At 39.1% G+C, this 23,384-nt stretch overlaps 1 protein-coding gene across 3 annotated transcripts in view; it reads left to right on the top strand.

Annotated features, from left to right (window-relative positions):
• The first annotated feature begins 20,598 nt into the window (after positions 1-20,598).
• Positions 20,599-23,384, top strand: part of SEL1L (SEL1L adaptor subunit of SYVN1 ubiquitin ligase) — a 64,328-nt gene continuing 61,542 nt past the window's right edge. For 2 of the 3 annotated variants that reach the window (XM_072623190.1, XM_072623189.1), the window contains exon 1: positions 20,599-20,826. In XM_072623190.1, coding sequence (XP_072479291.1) covers positions 20,751-20,826 — 76 coding nt within the window. In that variant the 5' untranslated portion in view covers positions 20,599-20,750. Of the gene's footprint in view, positions 20,827-20,878; positions 21,220-23,384 lie in introns of those variants that run through there. The other variant, XM_072623191.1, reaches the window with a different exon arrangement.

Below are 23,384 nucleotides of genomic sequence, written 5' to 3'. Positions count from 1 at the left end.
TTATGGATTTCCTCTTCCTAAATATCTTTACCCAAAGGCTAGAATATCATTTGTTGGGTGTTCTCATACATATATTGTGAGGACTAGATGGTTTCCGAGATACATTCCAAATCTTGTTCCGCGATTCTGTGAACATCTGCTAGCAAAAGGCTATCTGTTAATATAATACTACCAATTAACTACTGATGTTTTGATAGTTGAGTTAGGAGTCACCTATCAAACCTGGATTTTGCACAGTAATTGGCAAACAATTTCCCAGGGGTTTATTTTGATCTTCTATATTTCACTTAGGTTCTGTTAAACATACTGGTACCTAATTTGAGATCAAGCTAGAAAAGTTTTAGAAGTCTTATTTTTCCCTAATATATATAACTAATAAATCAAATCAGAGAAATGAAAACAAATATTCCCAGGATGACTACTCTATTACTCAAGGATAAGGAAAGTATTACTCTTCAGCACTGTTTTGGAGGAATGTATAATTCCAAAGCAAATTTCACTCCATTCACTTACTAAACAAAAACTGACCAAAACAAAATCATCACATGTGCTTCAAAATTTCATTACCAAGGGAGTGCTGGTAAATGTTTAATAATCAGCTCTCAAAAAAAAAAAAGGTACACACAACACCCTTATTTTAAGTTTAATCTATGTTAATAACATTTTCTCCATCTTTCCTTAAGTCTACTCAAGCAACAAAACAAGAAGCCGAACCCTCATTTGTGACATTTGTCAATTTCCAAAGTATAAAGGTTCACATTGAAAATTTAACAGTGGATAATCAAGAGTTAGTATGTATTGGGTTCATTATATACCTGAAATGTACTCTGACATAAGTGCAAATTATAATCCCAAGTACTGTCAGAAACAAAATTTTATTCAACAAATCTTTATTGAATGTCTACTTTACTATGTAAAGCACAATGGGAAATATGGAGTCAAATAAGACACTGGTCCTGCTCTCAAGGAGATTACTGTCCAGTTTGAAAAGTAATACATGTTCTCTTCTCAGCATGATGATCCACATTCAAATGTGGACAGATAGATCCCTATTTCTCCTCAGAAGAGGTAGACCCTGAAGGGGTTTAAAAAAGCACAGAGCATCTAAATTTTATGCAAAATATAACAATAGACATTAAGGTGATGATAATAATAATAGCACCTCTCCCCCAAAGCCCAACATATTTTCAATTTTGGAGTAAGAGAGTAAGAAGGAGAAGATAATAACAAAGTAGGGAAATCAAGCCAGGGTAATATACAGCAGGAACTTAATATGCCCTGAAATTGCTGCAGTGGCTGTGAAGGCCTGGCAAGAAGTCTGAAATAAAGGTGAATTAGGCTTTGAAGTTATCACTTTATTGGATTAGTTCCCCAGTCAGTGTGATGCATCTTGAAGACCATAAAACACTATGCAAATATTGGGTGTTTTCATCACCATTACTTTATTCTCAAACATCGGGAGCTAGGACACACCTATCAATGGTCCAATGTGGTTTTTAAAAAACTCTTTGTTCTTCCTGTTTTAACACAGCTTTCACCAAAATTGGACATGAGGTAAAGGAACTAGGGTGATTGGCAAACACGGTATTTTAGCCTGTGAGTCCTCTAGATCTGTAAAGTGGTGAATTAGAATCAATGAGGGTTCATTAGCCTGACCAAAGTTCAAGTCCTGCAAAAATATGTGCAAAAATATATGCAAAAATCATTTTATTGCAAATTTAAATCAACATCTAGCAACATGAAAATTCTAACTTAAAGTCATCTATTCTTTCTTGAGATTAGGCTGTCTTTGCATTAGACAAGCCCTTTCCTCCTTATTCCTATTCCTACTTATCCTATTCTCTGGAAAGTGTATCTCCAGTCTGGAATTTTCTATAAAATTTCTAACTTCTTTCTCTCATATCCAGAATTTTCCTTATCAGAAAATTCCAGTTTCCTAGCTAATCCTAGCTAATTTCCTGTCACAGGAGAGGTAGATAACTGATCAGTCTCATGTGAGTGAAACCCCAACCTCCCCATAAAACGTGCTTAACTGTCTTCCACAACCCTGAGCTGCCTTTGAGTGTGGAGCAATCCAAGCATGCCTAACATAATGTGTGGAGGGGAGCTCTCTCTCATAGCTCTCTGTCTCTCATTTTTTTCCCTTTTTTTTACCTAAATAGCATCTTACCCACGACTCAGAGTCTCCCACTAAGTAACAGGAGTTTTACTACCCTACTAGCTATCCACTTAGATCATTATCTCTTGGGTAACTGTGACTGAATATATCTTTAAACTCTTTCTTCCCCGTTACCCCCCAGTATGGGTCTCTCAAGCTAATTGGCTTTTCTTGAGTGAGTTAAGTTCTGAGGGTCCGTGTCCCAACTCATACACTGTTGAACTTCACAATGAGGGACCCCACAATGGGGTTGACGGCCTCTCTCCCTAAGGGCTTTAGGGGAACCCCTGAGGAGTTTTGGGGTATCTTTTTACTTGCCACAGGCTCTAGCTCCCATTCCAGTGAGTTTTCCCCAATATTAATTGCTAGTGATTTGTGTCCCTTTATCATTTGACCAATTAATCTAAACTAGTTTTACAAAGGAATTATTGTGGAGAAGATATAATAATAACAGGAGTACAAACATTTCCCCTCAACACCCAGGAGGCATTTCTTGGGACCTGGGGATGATGGGGTTCAGACTCTGGGAACTTCCTTGAGCTCCCCTGGAATTTCCTCACTTAACCTGGCTTTTCATACTCAAATTGAGCTCTCTTTGCTTCTCACAGAATCTGACTTTTCATACTCAAATTGAGCTCTCTTTGCTTCTTCTCACAGAATCTGACCTTTCATACTCAAATTGAGCTCTCTGTTTCTCTTCACAGAATCTGACCTTTCATACTCAAATTGATCTCTTCCTGTATCTCCTCACAGAATCTGGCCTTTCATACACAGATCTGTGATCATTGTCTGTTATCCCTTGATTGCCCTACCTGCTTCCCACCCAAACCCTCCATTGTCTATCTCCTGATAGCCTCCAGGTGTTTCCAGTCTTTGACCCTCCTTGGACTTCTCCTCAGGACCCTTCCTAAACCCCTCCTCCCATCACCCTGGACTACCCAACACCTCCCCCCCCCAGATGCCTCCTATACTTTTCTGTATTTAAGTCCCACCTTGCCTCCATGAAGGTGCTCAGATGCAATCCAGCTCAGACTCTGTCTAGCTGGGATTGTGCCTGGCCCGCTTGTGAATACAAGCGTTACAAATGCTTAGGCTCCTTAAGAGGCAACCCAATTTGGCGAATCCTTAATAAACTTTGTTTTCTTTGGCTTTAAGAAGGCTTGAGTCGAATTCATTCGAGCACGACCCGAACCGTCGGTATTTTGGGGTCAAATGTAAAGTAATTAGTACAAAACATTCACCCCAACTAGGTTCATTTCTGAATGCTGCATAGCTAGTGGACCAGTCACTTCCCCCTGACTGCCTTCTATCATGCACTATGGGACTAGTTTAAACAAATTACTATAGAATTTTTAACATTCACCAGCCTTGCCATCTACAAGCCCTGGCAAGGATTTCTATCGCTGGATCTCTGGCAATTTATCCTTTTCACCTTTTGAAGCTCACAGTTTAGCAGTCCTCCATTCCATTTCTAAAATTTCTTTACCTCAGACAAGAAAGAATAGATAGAAGGACAGAAATTCTTATGATCTAAGTGCTCATAGCTTCATGTTGACCCAGGTGTATGGTAATGTAAGGTTAATGGTGGGTGGGAGAAGAGTTAAAGATCTTCCCTGCCCATTAATAGGCCTCAGACACCTTTTGTTAATTTCTAAAGAGGCCCTCCAGCCCTGAAAAGAGCATATATACTTCTGAGATTAGGTTTTGCTTTGGGGCTTATTTTTTGGAAGAAGGTTTGTGTGCCAGATGAGCCTCTGGGTAGCCGTTTTAAGAACCTCCTCCCATTCTCCCCTCTTTGAAAACCCAGATGTTGGTGCTTCTCTCTCTAGTAATGATAAATGTATTGTCTACCGTCAGACAGTTGGAAGCCCTGTCTGTTGGTAATTTTTGTTTGTATTTTCTCTGAAGTTCAGGGGGCTAACTTTTTCCCCTGAACTAAGCGAATGATACATGTGCTTGATTAAAATAGATTGCTGACCCCTCAAAAGTTGCTTTCCTTTTAGAAAAGCAGATCTAAGAACCTGTACAGCAGGCCTTTCTGTGTATGCCGGGGTCCTTGCTGATACACCAGGTGAAGAGAGATAGCCACTGGTACTAGCTTTCTCTCTAACCAAAGGCTTTTATCCATCAGTCCTTGCCTCCCTGTTTGAGTGCAGCCAGGCAAAAAGAAACAAGTGGCTCATTTTGACAGTTGGTAACTTTTGCATGTACACACAGTTCTGGCTCATTAGCTAATCAGAAAACCAGTTCTTCACCATGTGGTTAGTGGACCAGAAACAGACATAGAATACCTACCAATGCTCTGGGAGATCAGAGCCATTTATCAGGCACTCTAAGAAGCAGTCTCACAATGTGGTGCATGATCTTAGAACTTAACCCTCATTGGCCAGTCCCCTGTTAAGTTATCAAATAAATGCCAAATATCAATGGCTTGGTCTGCTCTTCTTCTGTAGAAATCTCTAAGTTCTAAAAATCACTAACAAAAGACTGGCACACTCTTTAACTGGTCAATAGCTCCATAAGATGGGTTTTCAGTGTGGGTTTGGGTGTGGGTGGGTGGTGGTGGTATTACTGAAAAAGGCAAGTGATTCAGGAAGTCTTTTGATCACCCTTGCTTTGTTTAAGGTGTTCTCCAGAATTTTTCAGGCTTGATCTCACATTTATTACTTTTTAAAAAATGTACATGATAACTTTATTATGTATTTTAAAAGAATAGTAAGTTGTATAGAATAGATTTGTAGTTTCATGTATGATCATCTTTTTATTACACTGTTATGGAAATGCTTGTTTTATTCAATAAATTGAAAGGTGTTGACCTGAAAACTTGGTTAGAGAAAAGGCAACAGGCTAAATGCATACATTTTATGATTTAATTAATTAATTGATCAATTCCCCATAAAGAAAACAGTTACATAGCGCTATTGAGTCAGAGGTGACTCTGACTACTTAGTACAGAGAACATCTGTCTTAAGTACATTTTGCCATGAGAAAGGAAACTCCAAATTTAGCAAATCACAAATTTAGCAAGACAGGACAATTAGCAAAGCAATGTCAGTCAAGTCTTGAGATTCCAAGCTGGGTAAACATATGTCTCGGAAATCCCACCACTAGTAAGTGGCAGGCTTCCTGCCCCAAACAGATAACTGATGCAGGAAAGGGCAAACAATGTTCAATAGAAATTAAGACCTAAGATGTCTATATTTTCTTTACCATTAATATGCCATAACATAGTATGTGTCTATAGATAATAAGATACAAAGGAAAGTCCCATCACTCAAGACAGCGTCCCAGGTCAAAGGTCTCCCAAGGAATGCAGAGTCAGCCTTGGCTGGCCTTTGCTGACATAGGAAGAGGTACCCTCTGAGTTTGCTTCAGAGAGAACAAAGAGATTATTCCAAAATTTTATATTAAACATTATCAAAGGGAAATACATAAATAAAATGAATGTTAAATTTTTTAAAATATATTTAGAAAATATTTGAAGTAAATAAAACATATTACAAAGCAAAAAACCTCACAGTGAAGAAATTGAGACTTTCTAAGCCTCACAAAACCATTTAGTAAGCCATCACCAGGAGCTCCCTCATCTGCTACACTCCACACCCTGGTAATTCAAACTGGAGAGGTTGATGTACCTTGTTCTACATTCCCAGTTCTTCATAGTTCACCAGGGACTTATGGGGAATTCAAGCATTGACTTCTTGATTGTCTTCCTTTCTAAGAATTCCAGCAAAGTATGAAATGTAGTTCTTAAATACTCTTAAATCTTTTACAAGGGCCCAGACTTCTAATAGCTGATAGACTTAGAGATAATGCTCACCCCCAAGTGTATGGTTATTTTTATATATATACATATATGTATGTGTGTATATACACACATATACACACATGTGAATATGTGCACACAGGTGCACCTATGTACATATCACCCGTGTGTTTTAAAATATGTGTATGCATATGTGCATATATGCATGTGTGTAGGCATATGTGTGTATATATGAATATGTATATTTTAAAAGCAAACAACAGTTTATGAAGTTACCACAAGTTACCATTTTCCTTGATTCTTGTAAAGACCTTTCCAATACAAAACAATGAGGAAAGAACAAAATTAAAATAGCAACCAAAACTTTGAAAAAAGAAAGCAAGGGTTGAAAAACAACACCTCCTCCCCTAAGAATGGGTGTCTAGTCTCAGATAATTGCCTGACGTTTGTGGGGCTCCTCTGGAGGGTCAGATGTCTTGGCTCTTCCAGTACATGCCTCTGGTCCTCCAGATTCTACTCATTCTCCAAGATTGCTATTGAGAAAATTTCCTCTTGGAGGCCAGCACCTAACTTGAATTCAGAACTCTCAGAAACTCTAAAATTTGAATGGAAAAGTCATTCTCAATAGGCCTAGTCTCTGACCTGTGCTCAGAAATGGAAACAGAAGGACAAAAGGTAGTCACAAACTCTCTTCTCTGGCTACCTGGGAAAATGTAGGCAGCCTTCCATGTACTCTTCATGCTAGTCATGATTGTTTTTACCATTAGAAGTGGAGAAGAGAGAAATCCCTTCTCCAAACTAAACATCTAAGGGAGAAAGTTTAGGGAAAGAAAAAAAACAACAGTGGATTTCACATTTATTACTATAATTTATCTCTCTCCTAGCTAAACCTACTTGTGAGACACTCTCCTTATCACCAACCCTAGAGAATATGAACATATGAGTAAGCAAAGGTTTCAGGTCTCCTCCACAAATCCAAACTCCCCAAGAAAACCTAACTTAATGGTAGTAAGTCTGATTCTCATGTTCAAGGAAAATGCTTTCTGAAGAAAGGAAATCTTTCACCATGTATCTTCCCATATTCTACCCTAAAAAAAAAAATTGATAAACATTAGCTAGCTATCTAGTTACATAGTCTACTCCAATACATTCCACCATATCTCATTCAGCAGAGGTAGAATATAGTTAAGAATAGTGAGTATAGTCTCACCCTCTCCCCGCCCCATTCACACACTCCTCATTTATCTATGAGAAAAGTGTGACCCAGAAAGTGAAAGTAATTTGCCTAAGATTACACAGTATGTCTATGATATAGCTGTAACATATTCAGATGTTCTAACTTACACGCCCAGTATCATATATATATATATATATATATATATATATATATACATATATATGTATTAGAAACTCTCTAATCTATCCTCTTTATTTTTTAACTGGAGAAACTGAGGCAAAGAGAGAAGTGATCTGTGAGGTCATAGAGGTAATAAGTAGCAAAAGTGGGGTTTGAATCTAGGTCCCTTGATCCCAATCTAGTATTCTATTCCACTCTATCAATCTGCCACTCTAAGGATGCATAGTAAAGGGATGAGAAGTTTCTTACAGAAACACTCAACATGTTCTCTTTGCTTCTGTTTATACTGAAGAAGCTACACAAATAATCCTAAACATCAAATGATCTAGAAATTATTTAAGTTTGGAATCTTGGTATTTACAGTTAATTATTGACTAATGAAAGAACCAGGACTGTCAGGAGATATAGAGGACAGAGTGCCAGGCCTGGTAAAACTCATCTTCCTGAGATCACATCTGGCTGCAGACACGGAGCAGCTGTGTGATCCTGGACAAGTCACTTAACCCTGTTTGCCTGAATTCTTCATCTGTAAAATGAGCTGTGGAAGGAAATAGGAAATAGGAAACCACTCCAGTATGTTTGCCAAGAAAACTTCAAATGGGGCCACAAAGAGTCAGACATGCCTGAAACAACTGAGCAGCAATAACAATGATGAAAGAATAACATCACAGTGTTAAGACATACACTATGAAAGGCAATGTATTATCAGACCATGTGTAAAGAATGAACTTGGAATCCAGATATCTGAATTCAAATCCCATCTGTAAAACTTTCCTGCTGCGAACCCGCGGGCAAGTTCCCTAATTTTTTTGAGCCTCAGTCTTCTCACTGTTTACAGTTTATAATTGTTTACAAGTTTACAGTTGTAAAATAATGGGACCAATAAGTTAGTCATAGAATTGTTGTGATGATCAAAGGATATAATAATGGGAAAGCATTTTTAAAAATCTCAAAATACTGTAATACATGTCAGGTTGTCATAGTTCAGGGGAAAAAAACCTGATTTTTCATGCCTAGTCATTCTCCAACAGGCTGTCTCATTTCTTTCTCTTTCCTAGCAACCCTTCCCTTCTCTAAAAATCTATAGGACTAGAAATTTCCATCTCCCGTGAAAACTTGCTGATCATTGCCTACTTATCGATTAGCTATGTCTGAATGAGTGAACACTCCTCCCCAAAAATGACCTGGTTCTCTTTAGGACCACTGAGCTTCCCTGATTCATGAAGTGATGACTCACTAAATAGACAAAAGCCTATTTATATCCCTTTCTTGCCTTTCCCCATACTGTATTTTGGGGTTTTTTGAGGGGGGTGGGGGGTTGGAGGGGGTTCAGTATTCTATACTACTATTTATATAATGGTGCAAGGCATACAAATTGAAAATTTCCAATTTGACATTTCCAGTTGGTTGGACCATAAGGAATCCCAAATTTAGCACATCCAAAACATAATTTCTTATCTTCTTCTTTTCCAAGACTTTCCTATTACTAAGTGCGCCACTATTCTTCCAGGTATCTATGTTCACAAACTGTGAATTCCTCACTCTCACTCTATTTATATATTCAATTGTCAAATTTTGATATCTCTGTCCCACAGTATCTCTTACCTGTGTTCCCTCCTTTCTACTTACATTAGCTAGGTGGTACAGTGGATAGAGCACTGAACCTAGAGACCTGAGTTCAAATTTGACCTCAGATACACACTAGCTGTGTGACTCTGGGCAAGTCATTTACTTCTGTCTCAGTTTTCTCAATTGTAAAATAGATACAATAATAGCATTTACCTCACAGAACTGTTGTGAGGATCAAATGATGTAATATTTGTAAACCCTTTAGCACAGTTCCCTGGCATCTAGTAAGCCCTTAATAAATGGTTGTTGTCCCTTTTGACTTTTTGTCTCCCTTCTGACACAGCCATTTCTCTAGTTCAGTCCCTAACCATTTCTTGTCTGGATTATCATGATAGACTCTTGTTTGATCTATGTTCCTGAAGCCTCTCCTTACTCCAATATATCCTTTCACATAGCCACCAAAATGACTTTCCTTAAGGGCAGGTCTGATGTCACTGCTCAATAATCTCTGACTCTGTTGTCTCTAAGCAAACTTCTCTGTTTGACAATTAAATCCCTTTACAACCTGGCCCCTTCCTACAGTCTTCTTACATTTTAGTCCCTTCTTCCCACTCTCTATTCAGTCATAACTAGCCTGCTTGCTCTTCCATCTCCAGTCTCCATGCCTTTGTACTGGTAAGCTCTCAATACCGGAATTAACTCCCTATGAATTACCACCTCTTAAAGTCCCTGGTTTCCTTCAGGACATAGCTTAATCAACACTTTCTACATAAAGTAGGTCCCTGACACCTGCCCTTGAATGCTAGTACACTCTGTCCCCAAACTACCCTGTATTCATTTTTAAATATAAGTATATTCATATTTAATTATAAATATATTCACATACTTCTATTTGTACACATAACACCCCAGCCCATTAGAATGTAATCTCTACGTGGGCAGAAATAGTTTCATTTTTGTCTTTGTAATACACTTAATAAATTGCTTGCTGATTGATACCAAATACTTTCTCCAAACAACTCTGTGAGGTAGGCATTACAAACACATGTTGATATGTATGTATATAAGCATGTATGTGTATGTATAGACAACAGACAAAGACAGAGACACAGAGAAACTGTATACTATATGTCTATGTATATATCTGCTATAATTACAACTACATATGTGTATATGTATGTATGTATGCATGCATTTGCCTCCAGGGATCATACAAATGTAGTACAGGCCTCTCTCCATATCCACCTATAGGGGTGCTCTATCTGCTATAGCTTTTTAGACCTTCTTATATAACAGCAAGCTCTCCTTTTGTATACCTGGTGTGTGTGTGTGTGTGTATGCATGTATACACATACCTACATAGAGGAAGACTATATATATACTATAACTATATATGAGAAAAAGAGAAGAAAGGAAGGAAGAAGAAAGAAGGAATATAAGCTCCCTGAAAAGGACACCTTCACTTTTGTCTCTGAATCCAAAGCACTAACATGATAGCAGGCACATAGTAAGTGATTAATAAAATTTCACTTGGGGGTTAATACATTATTTGATTCTTTTACTCATTGCACTAATCCCTGGCCTTGCCAAAATGTAACATCACATTAGAATGCCATCAGCATAAAAAAGCACTTATTAAGAACTCACCTGGGATTGTTTATGCTTGGTATTGTAATAAAGAGAGTGAATAAACATGAACCCTGCTCTCTGGAGTTTTTTAATCTAGGATAATGACTCAGAACACTGAGGAGGATAGGCATAATGGGCATATAGGCAGCTGAACAAATATTGAACAAGTACTCAAATTAAATAAATAACATATTTACATCATCCTCAAATGGAGTGTGTGTATGCCTAGTTGCAGGCAAAGGGGTGGAATTTTAAGGAACACACATAGAGAAGAGATGAAGCCAATGGAAATTTACTACCTCTCTCCCAATAAATTATCATGGTGCAATGAAGCAGGCTGATATGATGATTGTGGCCTATCTTCACCTGATTGAAAGGTATGGAATCATCCTAGGAAGGGCAGATCTAGCAAATAGCCCCAAGAAACGTCAGTCATAAAGTGCCTGGCTCTGAAGACAAAAGCTGGGTTGGTGTTAAGCCCTCCTCTCTAACACTGACAAAGCCCCTGTTATTTATTTCAATCATTCACTTTAATCGATTTATATTTTATCACATTCCTAACTCAGTCATTGTGAGGTGTACATATAGGGGATATGCACCAAGAGAACTCAGGTAAGCCATTCTACAATGATGCATGAAAATTTCATATTCCATATACACAAAAGGGGAGCTACTGTTATACAAGAAGGACTCCAAAAGCTGTAGCAGACAGTGCTGCTCTACAGGTGAATATGGAGAGAGACTGCATCTGCATGATCCCTGGAGACAAAGAGCCAGAAGCAGATGGAAGTGAAGATGCAGCCACATTTGGACTTGGAGAGACAGAGGCTGTCCCTATACAGCCTCTGAAGGAAAATAACTGCCACCAGATGGAGCTGCAGAGCTGCATACAGACCTGGAGAGAGACCCGGGGCAAAGGCACTGCATCTATACAAACTGGGAATATTCAAGTAGCAGCAAAGCCATGGGGCCCCAAAGAGGAAAGAGGGATCTGATGGGGTGTTTGTGCTTAGACCCCAATTCTAAAATCACATTTCTCTCTAAAAATCACATTTCTCCCTAGCCTCAAAACACTGTTCCTGGCAGTTTCTCCTTAACTGGAGAATAGCCTACCCTAGCAAAACCTTTCTCTCTCTTCCTGATACAGTAGCCAGCAGCACCTATAGAACTTATTAGTCTGAACCAACTGTGTACTGACTGAACTGGCTGTGTACTGGGTCATAATGACATTTACTACTCACTGACCAATCATATGCACCCTAGACTTAGACATACATATACTCCCCTCCTTTATCTTGTCTACCAAGATATTGATGGAGGACAACCTGGGTATTTCTGTCAGCCCTGACCATTAACTGATTTAGTGAAGTATCAGGCCTACAACCACACCTCTATGTAGACCTCTGTTTGGCTATTTCCCAATGAACTCAAGGTAAAATACCTGTGCAGTAAATACTAAAAGTACATGTTCCTTTAAGAATTAACCACTCCCTAATCCCACTCTGAATCGCCTAGTTAGCACACTTGGTACATGTTTTACTATAGAATATCCTATAAAAACTTTAAATAAACCCCTCTAAGATTGCAGATTTTCTAAGAACTCTTGCCTGTTGAAAAGTGTAATAAATCTTTACTACCTTGACCTCAAGAATGCTTGAGTTTTCAAATTCTTTACCAGATGGCCCACACAGGGAACTCTAGTCTTGGGGTTCCTATATCTTTCCTGACCTCAGATCCATAGAACCAAGGAGCACAAGAAAAGAGAGAATCAAAAAGCAACAAGGCACAGAGCCAAGTAAACTATATGTTGCCCTTTGCTTATATCATGAGTCACATAAGTCAGTCTCTAGAAACACCACCACCACCAAGTAACACTGGGTATTCATAAGATCAGAGAATTCATAGAATTATGGATTTAGAAATGGGAGAGATCCTGGAGGCCATTTCCTCCTATCCCATCATTCTACACGTGAGAATGAAAACCAACGCCAAGAGAAGTGAATAATTTGTCCCAAGTGGTAGTAAAGGACAGAGATAAGAACCCAATCTCAGCCCCAAAACTCCAGACTCCGCACATTTTATTACTATATTCATACTTAAGTCAGAAAGATTGTATTAGTCCCTATAGAAAGTAGGAAAACCTTATTGATTGTTTATGAACTCATATACAAGTCCTTTCTGAAGGTGGAGTATTTTCTTAACTTATCTTTGGGTTCAGTAACAAGATTTTGCTATATTTTTATAGCAAAACTGAAACCTTTTTTATATTTAATGTCTAATTAAGTTGAGTGCTTTCAAGAGAGCTGAGGTCTCTTTCTGCAAGCAAAATGAGCCAGACAATAGTTTCCAGGGTTCCTTGAGTAGAGGCATGACCCAAAAACAGTTTTGAAAGGCACCCTGGAAATTATGCCCAGGTCCTTCTATAAGGAGGGATACTCATGTGTATGTAATATACATAGGTATAAAACATGATCTTCAGCTTTCTCATATGTAAAATAGACATACAAATACTGTTTTATTTCCTCTTAGACTTATTAGAATGAAATATAGTTATAAATTCAACAGTACTTTCAAAAGTTAAAATCAGCAAACAAATTTAATGTATTATTATTATTAATTCTATAATACCTTTTTGGACAAAGTATATTAACCAATCAAGAAAAATGTATAGAGCCCTTTTTAAGTGGCAAGTACTATAAACTAGGACTCTTCTGCTAAGTGGCTCAGTGAATAGAGCACTAGGCCTGGAGTCAGAAAGACCTGAGTTTAAATCCAGCCTCAGACACTCACTTGCTGTGACCCTTGGCAAGTCATTTAACCTCTATTTGACCATAATCCATTGTAGAAGGAAATGGTAAACGACTCCAGTATCTTTGCCAAGAAAACCCCATAGGTCGTGTAGAGTAGGACCTGACTGAACAATAACTATAAATTAGTACTGAGATAAATATAAAACGATACATGAGACATGCCTTGAAGGAGTCATCTTCTAGTTGGGGGAATAGAATACACACACAGATAGATAATACAGCACAGATTGGCTGCAATTAAATGCAAAGTATATGGTAGAAGCAAGAATACTATATCTTCTCCAATTATTCCCTCTGTTTTTAGCCTCATCATGGAAGGTCTCAGAATACACTTTCAGGAATGAGTCTACAACAAGTTGAGGTCAGTTAGTGAATACCAAGTATCAACTGACAGCCTTAAGATTCACTTCTGAAAACCTCTCATCCCACAAAAAGACACATAGGTCAATTAGTCAATCAGCAATCATTTATTCTTTTCTTTCTTTCTTTCTTTTTTATTGAATGACATTTTATGTTTGCCCCAGTTACAGGTAAAAACTAATTTAACGTACAGTTTTTAAATTTTGAGTTGTAATTTTTCTCTCTCCCTCCTTCACCTCCCCCTTCCCTGAGATGGTAAGCAATTTGATATAGGTTATGCATGTTTGGACCTGAAAAACATATTAGTTTTAGTATTAGTCATGGTGTGAAAGAAGACATAGATTCAAAGGGAGAAGAAACATGAAAAAATACAGAAAGTGAAAAAAATATGATTTCATCTGTTTTTAGACTCCATCAGTTCTTTCTCTGGAGGAGATTAGCATTTTTGTGCATGTGATGAGTCCTCTGGAATTGTTTTAGATCATTGTATTGCTGAGAATAGCTAAGTCATTCATATCAATGTACAATGTACAATGTAAGAGTAATCATTTATTAAGTGCTTACTATGTTCCAGGCACTATGCTAAGTGCTGGGGATACAAAGAAAGGGAAAAAACCCCCCACTATTCTCTGCACTCAAGAAGCTTGTATTATATTGGGAAGATAGCATATAAATGACTACATAGAAGATATTTTCAGAGTAGATGAAAGTAATCTGAAAGAAGGTACTTGGGGGATTGGGAAAAACTGTCTGAAGAGTATAGGACTTGAGTTGGTTCTTGAAGGAAGCTAGGGAAACTAACAGGTGGAGGTGAAAAGGCAGAGTATGCTAGACCTTGGTGACAGAGGTTATCAAAGCAGTTCATCATGTTTGAGGAAATGAATAAGCCAGTGTAGCGAGAGTATAGATTACATGGAGGAGAATAAAGTGCAAGACGTCTAGAAAAGCAGGAGACAAGGAATGAAGAGCTTTTAATACTAAATAGAGGAATTTATATTTGATCTAGAGGTAAAAGGGAACCACTGGAGCTCATTAAAAAGGGGGCAGTGACATGGTCAAATCTACACTTTAGAAAAATCACCAGGGTAGTTGAGTAGAGAATGGATTGGAGAGGGGAGAAATCAGAGAGATCAGCTAGTAGGATACTGCAATAGTTCAGGCAAGAAGGTATTAAGGACCTGAAGTAGAGTGGTAGCTGTATAAATGGAGAGAAAGAAATGAACACAGAGATATTATGAAGGAAGGTGTCAGCAAAGGAGTTCTGTTGTCCCAGGCCATGAAAAACCAAACTATCACTTCTGGGACAGACCCCACAGCACTGATCCAGAAGGGAGAACACAGATTTATACCAAAGGGAGCAGAGGAGCTAGCCACCAGACATTGCAAAAAGCCTTTCAAATGCAAACTTTCTGAGCTCTTGTCCCTCTAAGGCACATGTTTCTATAATATTTTCCCCATGTGGAAAGAAGTCAGATTTCAAGACCAATAACCAAACACATCTTGAGCTGGTTCTTACAATTGCTATGGCATAAGGTGTTAGTAGGTGGTATAGTCACAGCTATTGAAGACCCAGAAAAGAAAGTTTTTGTCATCAAAGTCCTTGTCACTGTTAAAAATGGTTCACTATCAGAAACTGATAGGATTTTCAGTGGAAATTATATTAAAGAAGAGGTATTACTACCTGCTTTGACACTTCACCCTAAGGACTATGGGATCTTTCCATCTGATTTACAATGGAAATCTTTTATGTGTTTTGTCACTCCCCTTAGAATATAAGCTCACTGAGAGCAGGAAATGACTTACTCTTCTATCTGTATCCCCAGCCTTTAGCACTGTGCTTTGTATGTAACAAGCAATTAATAAATGCTTTTTTCATTCATCCATCCATCCATCCATCCATCCATCCATCCATCCATCCATCCATCCATCCATTCAGTGTTCTGATGCTTTGTGGCTGCTCTTGGGAGGATAAATCTCTTCTGTGCCTCTGTTACGCTGCCTTAGCTACTACTCTGCCAACATACACATTCAAAAAGTATAGAAATTAATGAAGGCTAGAATCATCATGAGAGGCTTTAAGGCAGAGGTAAAACTTGAATTGAATTTTAAATAATAAGTAAGATTTGGATAGATAGAAGGGACAGAAAGAGGGCATTCCATCATAGAGGACATATAAGTGTTATAGAAGTCAGAATAAGCATGATTTGTAAAGATGGGAAAATAAGGAGATCATTCTGGACTTTGCTCTTTTCCTAACACCACATATGCAATCAGTTGCAAAATCTTGTTCATTCTTTCCTTAACAATATTGCTTACATCTCTTCCCAACTCTCCACTCACATAGCCACCACCCTAGTTTAGGATTTTATTATTTTTTACTTGGTATATTCTAGTAGCCTTCTAACTGATATCCTTTCATCATCTCTCCTCTTTCCAATCCATTCTCCCCACAGCTGACAAAGTAATATTCCTAAAGTGGGGGTCTGATCAAATTTTTCTCTTGCTCAGTAAACTCTAGCCATTTCCTATTACCACTAGGATTGAATACAAACTATTCTGTTAGGCATTTTTAAAGCTCCTCACAACCCAGCTTCAATCTACCCTTTCAGACTTGTTATATATCACACTCCACTTGATTACTCTTTGGTCCTATTGAACTGTTTCTCACATGTGACACTCTATCTCCCATCTCCATGCCTTTGCACAGGCCTGTCCTCATATCTAGAATTAACTCCCTCTTCACCTCTGCCTCTTAGAAGCCCTAGTTTTCTTTAAAGCTCAACTCAAATGCCAACTCCAACCTGAGGCCTTCCTGATTTCTAGACATGGTAGTGCTTCCCCTACAAAACTACTTTGCATGAGATTTGTGTTTGTGTATATATATGTACATGTGTATGTGCCTATGTTGCACATCTTGTCTACCACTATAAAATACAAGGTCATTAAGAGCAGGGGTTGTTTCTTTTTAATCTTTGTATCCCCAGCACCTTGAATAGTGCCTGTCAGCCAATCTACAAGTATTTACTAAGCACTTATTATGTTCCAGGCACTGTGCTAAGTATTAGGGTTACAAAGAAAGACAAAAGACAGTCCCCACTCTTGTGCTCACATTCTAATGAGGGAGATAACATGAAAACAACTATGTAAAAGAAAGAAAGAAACAAAGGAAGGAAGGATGATAGATGTATGTATATATGTGTATACACATGTTATTTGTATATGTATTCATGTATGAGTATATATACATATATGCACATATAATCAATTGGAGATAATCAGTGGAGGAAAGGAACTAGCAATAGATGCTCCATAAATGTTTCTTAATGGATCATCCTAACTAGAACTGAAGGTACATGTTCATGATGGATGAGAAATAAGTTTGGAGGCTTGATAATGGATGATTTTGAAAACCAGGCTGAGAAATTTAGACCTGACATGGTTAAAGAGACAGTGTAGTATAGTGGGAAGAATTCTACAGCAGGAATCCAAAGGTCTAAATTCTAGGCTCAGCTCTATCACTTATTAGCAGCATTGTCTTGGGCAAATCAATTCACTTCTTTTTCCTTCATTTCTTCAATTGTAACATGGAATTAAACTATTTGTTCTCGCTTTTATCCAACATAGGCTTTGTACAGTGCTAAAATTCTAAGTCTTTTTTTTAAAAAAAGATAGAATCCATTGAATTTTCCTAACCAGGTTGGTGGAAAGATGAAAGTGGTATTTAAGGAAGAATAATCTCAAAGGATTGTTTAGAGGAGGACAAAGTAGAGTTATGTAAGTTGTCTAAGTATGGGTGTTAATAATTTAGGGATGCTGTAATGAAGATCTAGGGGATGATGGAAGAGAGAAAAGAAATTACAGGATTTGGTGATTTCATACGAGAAACAGAAAAGTGTCAAGGCCTCAATCCTGGTACAAAACTGATAGGGCAAGGGAAATTGGAATGAGTGCCACTTTGAGGGGAAGAGTAAAATTATGAATTTTATTTTAGACATGTTGAGTTGAGGTGATGGCAAAAGATTCAAATAGACAGCAAAAGCTATAAAATTGGAACTTAGCAAGAGGATAACATTAGAGATATACATTTGAGAGTCTTCAGCATAGGAGTTAAAATTGAAGCTGTGAGAATGGATAATTCTAAGACACTACAAAGAAAGCAGACGACCTCAGGAAAAGCATGTTTAGAGATAAGAAGAGGAATCAAAGAAGGAAAAAGAAAACTAATCAAAGAGGAAGAAAGAGAACGGGAATAGTATAGTATCAGTCAAGCATAGAGAAGAGTGTTCCAAGAAGGTAAAAGTGCTCAAAAGTGTCAAATACAACAGAGGAATCAAGAAGAATGAAAACAAAAAAAAGGAAATGTTCATTTTGGATTACATCCATCAAAGAAATCACTTGATAACGTTTTCGATTATAGTTTCAGTAGAGTGATGGGACAGGGATGGAAATGTTAAAGATCGAGTAATTGGAAAAGACATTCATTCCTAAAGTTTGATAGTGAAAGGAAGGAAGGTATTGGATGGTAACTAAAGGGCACCAAAGTGTCAGATTAAAGATTTTCTAGATAGAAGAGATTTTTTGACCAGGGAGAAGAGGCCATTTATCCTTCATTTGACTCTTTCTGGGAAATAAAATCTCTCTCTCTCTTTTTTTGAAGCATTCCTTTTATTCCTTTTCTAAATTTTCCTCACTGCATCCCAGAATTTTCAGGAGAGTGCACACAAACAGGCCCTGAACAAATCTTTGTGGAATATAAATGGGAAAAGTACTCATGAATTGGACTCTCTCACCATGGCACAGATCTCTGATGTCACTGAGGAATGTCCACATTTGCTCTTTCAAAATTATTTTTCTTGTCTGTTCTTGTTTTTTGAATTCAGTTTCTCTGTTTGCCCAGAAAGAAAGTAGAGTCAAAGCATCATATTTTCCTTTTTAGTCATGTTTTCCTTTATAGTCTTTCCTTTATTTTTCTTCTTATTAATGTTCCCATAACACATAACCCTTTGATTTTGTTGAGGATTGTCTGACTTTTCTCTTTCAAAACTGTTTGAAATTCCAGTCTTTGTTTCTCACATACAGTTTCTCTGGTTCTCTGGAGAGATAATAGAATCAAATAATCATCAAAACTGTCTTCCTCTTCAGTTATGTTTTCCATGGCCTGTATCTCTTTAACTTCACTGTAAAATTTCTGTGCTCTCTCTTGACAGTCTGCTCTTATGACCAGCTCCTATTTTTTAAATTCAGTTTCTCTGGTTTTCCAGGTATATGGCAGAGTTGAAACATCATAACTAATTTATTCTTTTTCTGTGATGGTTTCTATTTCAATGATGGTCCTCTGTAGTAGCTTCATTGTTTTCTTTGTTCAACGCATTGACTGATTTTGTTCATTGTTTTCTTTTCTTTGTCTTCTCTTTTATTGCTTAAAAATATTTCTTATAAAATGTGTGGGGGTCTCTGAGAAAGAGGAAGGACACTAGTAAAGTTGTGGAAATCTTAAAAAACAAAAACTATTAATAAATTTTTTTGATCTAAAAAACGTTATTTCAGTAGTCCAACTAAGAAGTGAAAGCACCCTGAACCAGGGCAAGTAATATTCCTGTGAGTAGAGAGAAAGGAATAAATGCTAGAGATATCATAGAGGTAGAAGTGCCAAGATCTGAAAACCTTTGTGACCGTATATTGATATAAGTGAGGAATGGTGAAGAGTCAGAGATCATTCTGAGTGCAGAACGTTGGACAGAAATTCTCTTAAAAAACAGAGACTACTAATCTCCCAAACTGCCTTCTTTGGCGGGATAGTTGTTACTTTCCTGAATGTGTGGATGGGCTATACAAAAGTGAGGTTGAGGTTGGAAAGCAGTGGTCCTAGGAGTCTTGCAAAATGGTCAAGAGTAAATCATCACAGCTCTGCTGCTGAGTAGAAGGGTGTGTATCATCGAAATTCATCTTAGATAATTTTTGTATCCATTCAGCTAAAACTCTATCCAAGGGCCCAAACTATTTTATCCCACTAATAATTATAATGACTTCAAAGGAAAATAGGATGAAGGTCACAGAAAGAACCTAAAGAAGTAAGCAATTTGGGGGAAGAAAGGAACTATTTATATAGAATGGTAAGTTTTGGGAACAGACAGATGGCCTGCAACTTAGATGGCAGGAAGCATCCGGGAGGGGCTCCCAAAATATGAGGTGAGATGACTTTGATAGGTTATTTTCTATTGCGTCTTGGAGACGACAAAAGCTTTTAAACTGCCCCTAAAAAAGTAGCCTCTTCTGATGTAGAGTTTTCAACTTGATACATGTCCTAGACCTCGAGTATGAGCGATAAGTGTCATCCTGCTGCTACAGTATCAGCTCAGTGTGCGGACGCCTTGGGAACTGAATACATTGTAGATATTCGTCAGCCTGCCGTCCTGAAGAAGAACAGGCAGGCTGGTTGGGTTTTTTTCCCAACCTCCCCAACCTTACCCAACTCCAACACATTTCGGGGTTAGATAGAGTTACTCTCCATTGTAAAATGCGCAGACTAGTTGTCAAGGATGATCTTGTCCTTCCCAGCCACATTTAAACCAGCTTCTTGACCAACACCTTTAAACCGTGGTTCAACCTGTACTACAACTCCCAAGAGGTCTGCGCGAGGAGGTTCACGAAAAGGCATTATGGGTATTGTAGTTCAAATTCGTATCTGGGCTTCTGCTTTTCTCTTTTTCTCCGGCTGCCTCGCCCTAGCTTTGTTGAGACCCGCAGCTGCCAATTAGCTGGGGCCATGTCGGCGCGTCCGCGACCCAACTAAGGAGGCCGGTGTGCAGGATGGCGAGCCACGATTGGTGGCTGGCTGACCTTGTGGGGCGGGACGACGGGGCGGGCGGGGTGGCTGCGGCGATTGGCCCTGGCGCCCGACGGGACGAGAAGCGGATTGGCCGCGCGTTAGGGTTGAGGGGCGGGACGGGAGGGAGGGTGCTCCGAGTGGCCCGAGCAGGAAGCCGGGCGACAGCGGCTGATCCTGTGGCTGGGGAGGCAGCAGCGGCGACAGCGCTGTTGACGGGAGGGTGGCATCGGCACCTCGGCCCCAGCGGTGGAGGCGGCGGCGGCGGTGGCAGGATGCGCGTCCGGGTCAGGCTGGCCCTGCTGCTGTATGGGGCGCTGATGGGCTGCGGCTTGGTGTGGGCGGCTTCGGGTCAGTACCCGCCCCCCTGCTCTGGTCCGAGCGGAGGGACTCCGGGGCCGCCGCCGCCACTGCCGCCTACCCCCTTCTCTGAGGCCCGGCCTGGGCTGGGAGGGGGACCCGCAAAGAAGGCCGGGCTGGCGGCCGGATAAGGACCCTCTCCCTATTGGTCCCGGCCCACCCCAACCCCCGCCTGGAGGGTTCCGTCCCCACGCGCTCCTCCAGCCTTGTCACTTCTGTCCTGGCTTCGGTTGACCCGGGTTGTGAGCGCCTGGGACGTGTAGGGGCGTAGAGGGGCTGCTGGTTATAGGGACTGTCGGGGCCGGGGAGGGGGAAGGGGAGTCCTGGTAGAGGCTGAAAATGGAGGCCTTTCCGACGCGCACACACAACCTGCCTCAACAGCTGGTAAGGGCACACATCTAGGAGGATCAGGACCCCTGCAGCCCCCACCCCGCTGGCCGTGCTGCTCCGGGACCAAGGAGGAGCAGGAGAGAAGCTACGTGCTTGCCCCTTCCTCGGGCCCTGCCTTAAGCCCTGAGGATACTCCGGACGTCAGGGCACCCCACAATCTGGGTTTCCAGATTTGCTGTAGCTTGCGCTGTCTGAGATGTCACTTTGGAGAATGGGGACACCTAGTTCTAGTAGTTAACAGTGTATTGGTGAAGTTACCATATGCGCTGGCTCTTTTGTACCCTTTTTATATCCCTTGTTGTTTTTTTGTTGACTGAAAATGAGGATGGAGCCTTGAGTTAGGAATTGCATATCTGAATGGCTTCAGGTTTATTTGTGATAAGATTTAAGGAAGAAATTTGTTCAGAAAGGATGGCAAATTGCATGTGATGTTTGGATATATATGGCACTAAAAAAGGTATCCTGAAAGGAGTGTCTTGTGATCTGTTTTGGTCTCTGCATTTAGAGTTGTTCTGTTCTGCGTTTTTGATGTGTATCTACTTTAGGTCCTTAATTGGGATTTGATATGCCTTTCAAGACCCTTTCTCAGTTGCCATCTCTATAGGACCTTCTTAGCATCTGAAAGTATTTCTTGCCCAAACCAGTACAGTGTGTAATGCTAGAATTTTCATCAGTTTCCATAAATAGATAATGATGATAACATCTATATAGTGCTTCCTCTATTTTATCTAATTTTTAACTACAAAAATAATTTTCTGCAAGAAAATTCACAAGTGATTATTTGGTTCCCCAAATATCCAGCCTAATTTCTAATTGTTATATTCCCTTAATTATTCTGCTTCCAAAATGAAACTTCCTATTTTTAAATTCTATTATTGGTGTACTGTGTAGTTTCTTATCTCTTATTTTAAAAACTGATTACATATTAAACCTTCTTATATAAATAAGATTATCTTGACCCATGGCCATTATTAGGACTTAGGCTTTGAGTTGTTTTTCAAATGATCTGTTAGGTTTGCATTAGTGGTTTTGCCTTTGAAATCTTTGTCAAATGGAGTATTGTCAATCAGTACACATTTTATCTAGTACTTGGTAGACTCTAAGCTCCAGGGAAACAAAGGGGAAAAAATAGGCTCTACCCTCAGGGAGCTTACACTGTTATGGAGAAAACCTTGCAAACAACCACTTACTCCACAGATAAACACTGGGAATCTGGGTGTACTGTTGAACTCTGTTTCAGCCTTAACTTTTTATCTGTGTGAACTGGATGATTTTCAGTAAATGTTTTGTCCCATCTCCTATAACAAGCTGTCAGTCAGTTTAAAACCATGGCATTTGGATCATAGGAAGGGAAAGAATCCTAGACACTAGTCCAACCCACTCATTTTACAAATAAGGAAGTTGAGACCCACAAAAGTTAAATGATTTATCCAAGATCATACAAGTAGCAAATTCCAGAGCTAAGATTCAAATTAAGGTTCTTTGAGTCTAAATTCCTGCTTCTTCTTACTACGCTACATTATTTTTGCATGACAGTTTATATGGCATTTCACCCCTTTCTAAAAGTTTAAATGCTCAGATGTTGAAAAAAATTGCATACCTCTCTATAGTGCAATTGCAGGTGTTCTGTATTGGCCAATGTCTACTTCTGTCCTGGAGAATTAAAGTGTTACTGTTATCTGGTACTAGACACATTTTGGCAAGTTAGATCATGGTCAGTATTCAAAGGGTCATTTGTCATTGTCAAATACTAGCTAGACTGTATTCAGAGTCAGAACTGTTTTTATCCTAATTAGTTTTTAAAAATAATAATATTAAATAATTTTAGAGCAGAAGGTTTGCCTTTTTTTCTCTGCACTGCCACAGGCACTGATAATATATGGAAATAGAGATTCTTCATCTTAAAAATGAGAGTTACTTGTGAGTTATTTTTTGTTTGTTGTTATTATTAAATGTTTTCAGGTGTTTTTTTAGTTGGATTTAAAGGCTACCCCTTTCCACTAGAGGCCATTTAGCAAGTAGGTTAAAATAATGGTTAGCCAGTTTCTCCAGTTTTAGAAATTTACGAGGCAACATGGTACAGAGTATTGGCTCCGGAGTGAGAGGAGCTGGGTCCAAATCCTGCATCTTAAGCTACCAGTCAGTATGACCTTAAAGTC

This window comes from Notamacropus eugenii, chromosome 7, assembly GCF_028372415.1.
Source record: "Notamacropus eugenii isolate mMacEug1 chromosome 7, mMacEug1.pri_v2, whole genome shotgun sequence".
Lineage (NCBI taxonomy): Eukaryota > Metazoa > Chordata > Mammalia > Diprotodontia > Macropodidae > Notamacropus > Notamacropus eugenii.
This window is presented reverse-complemented; position numbering and strand designations above follow the sequence as displayed.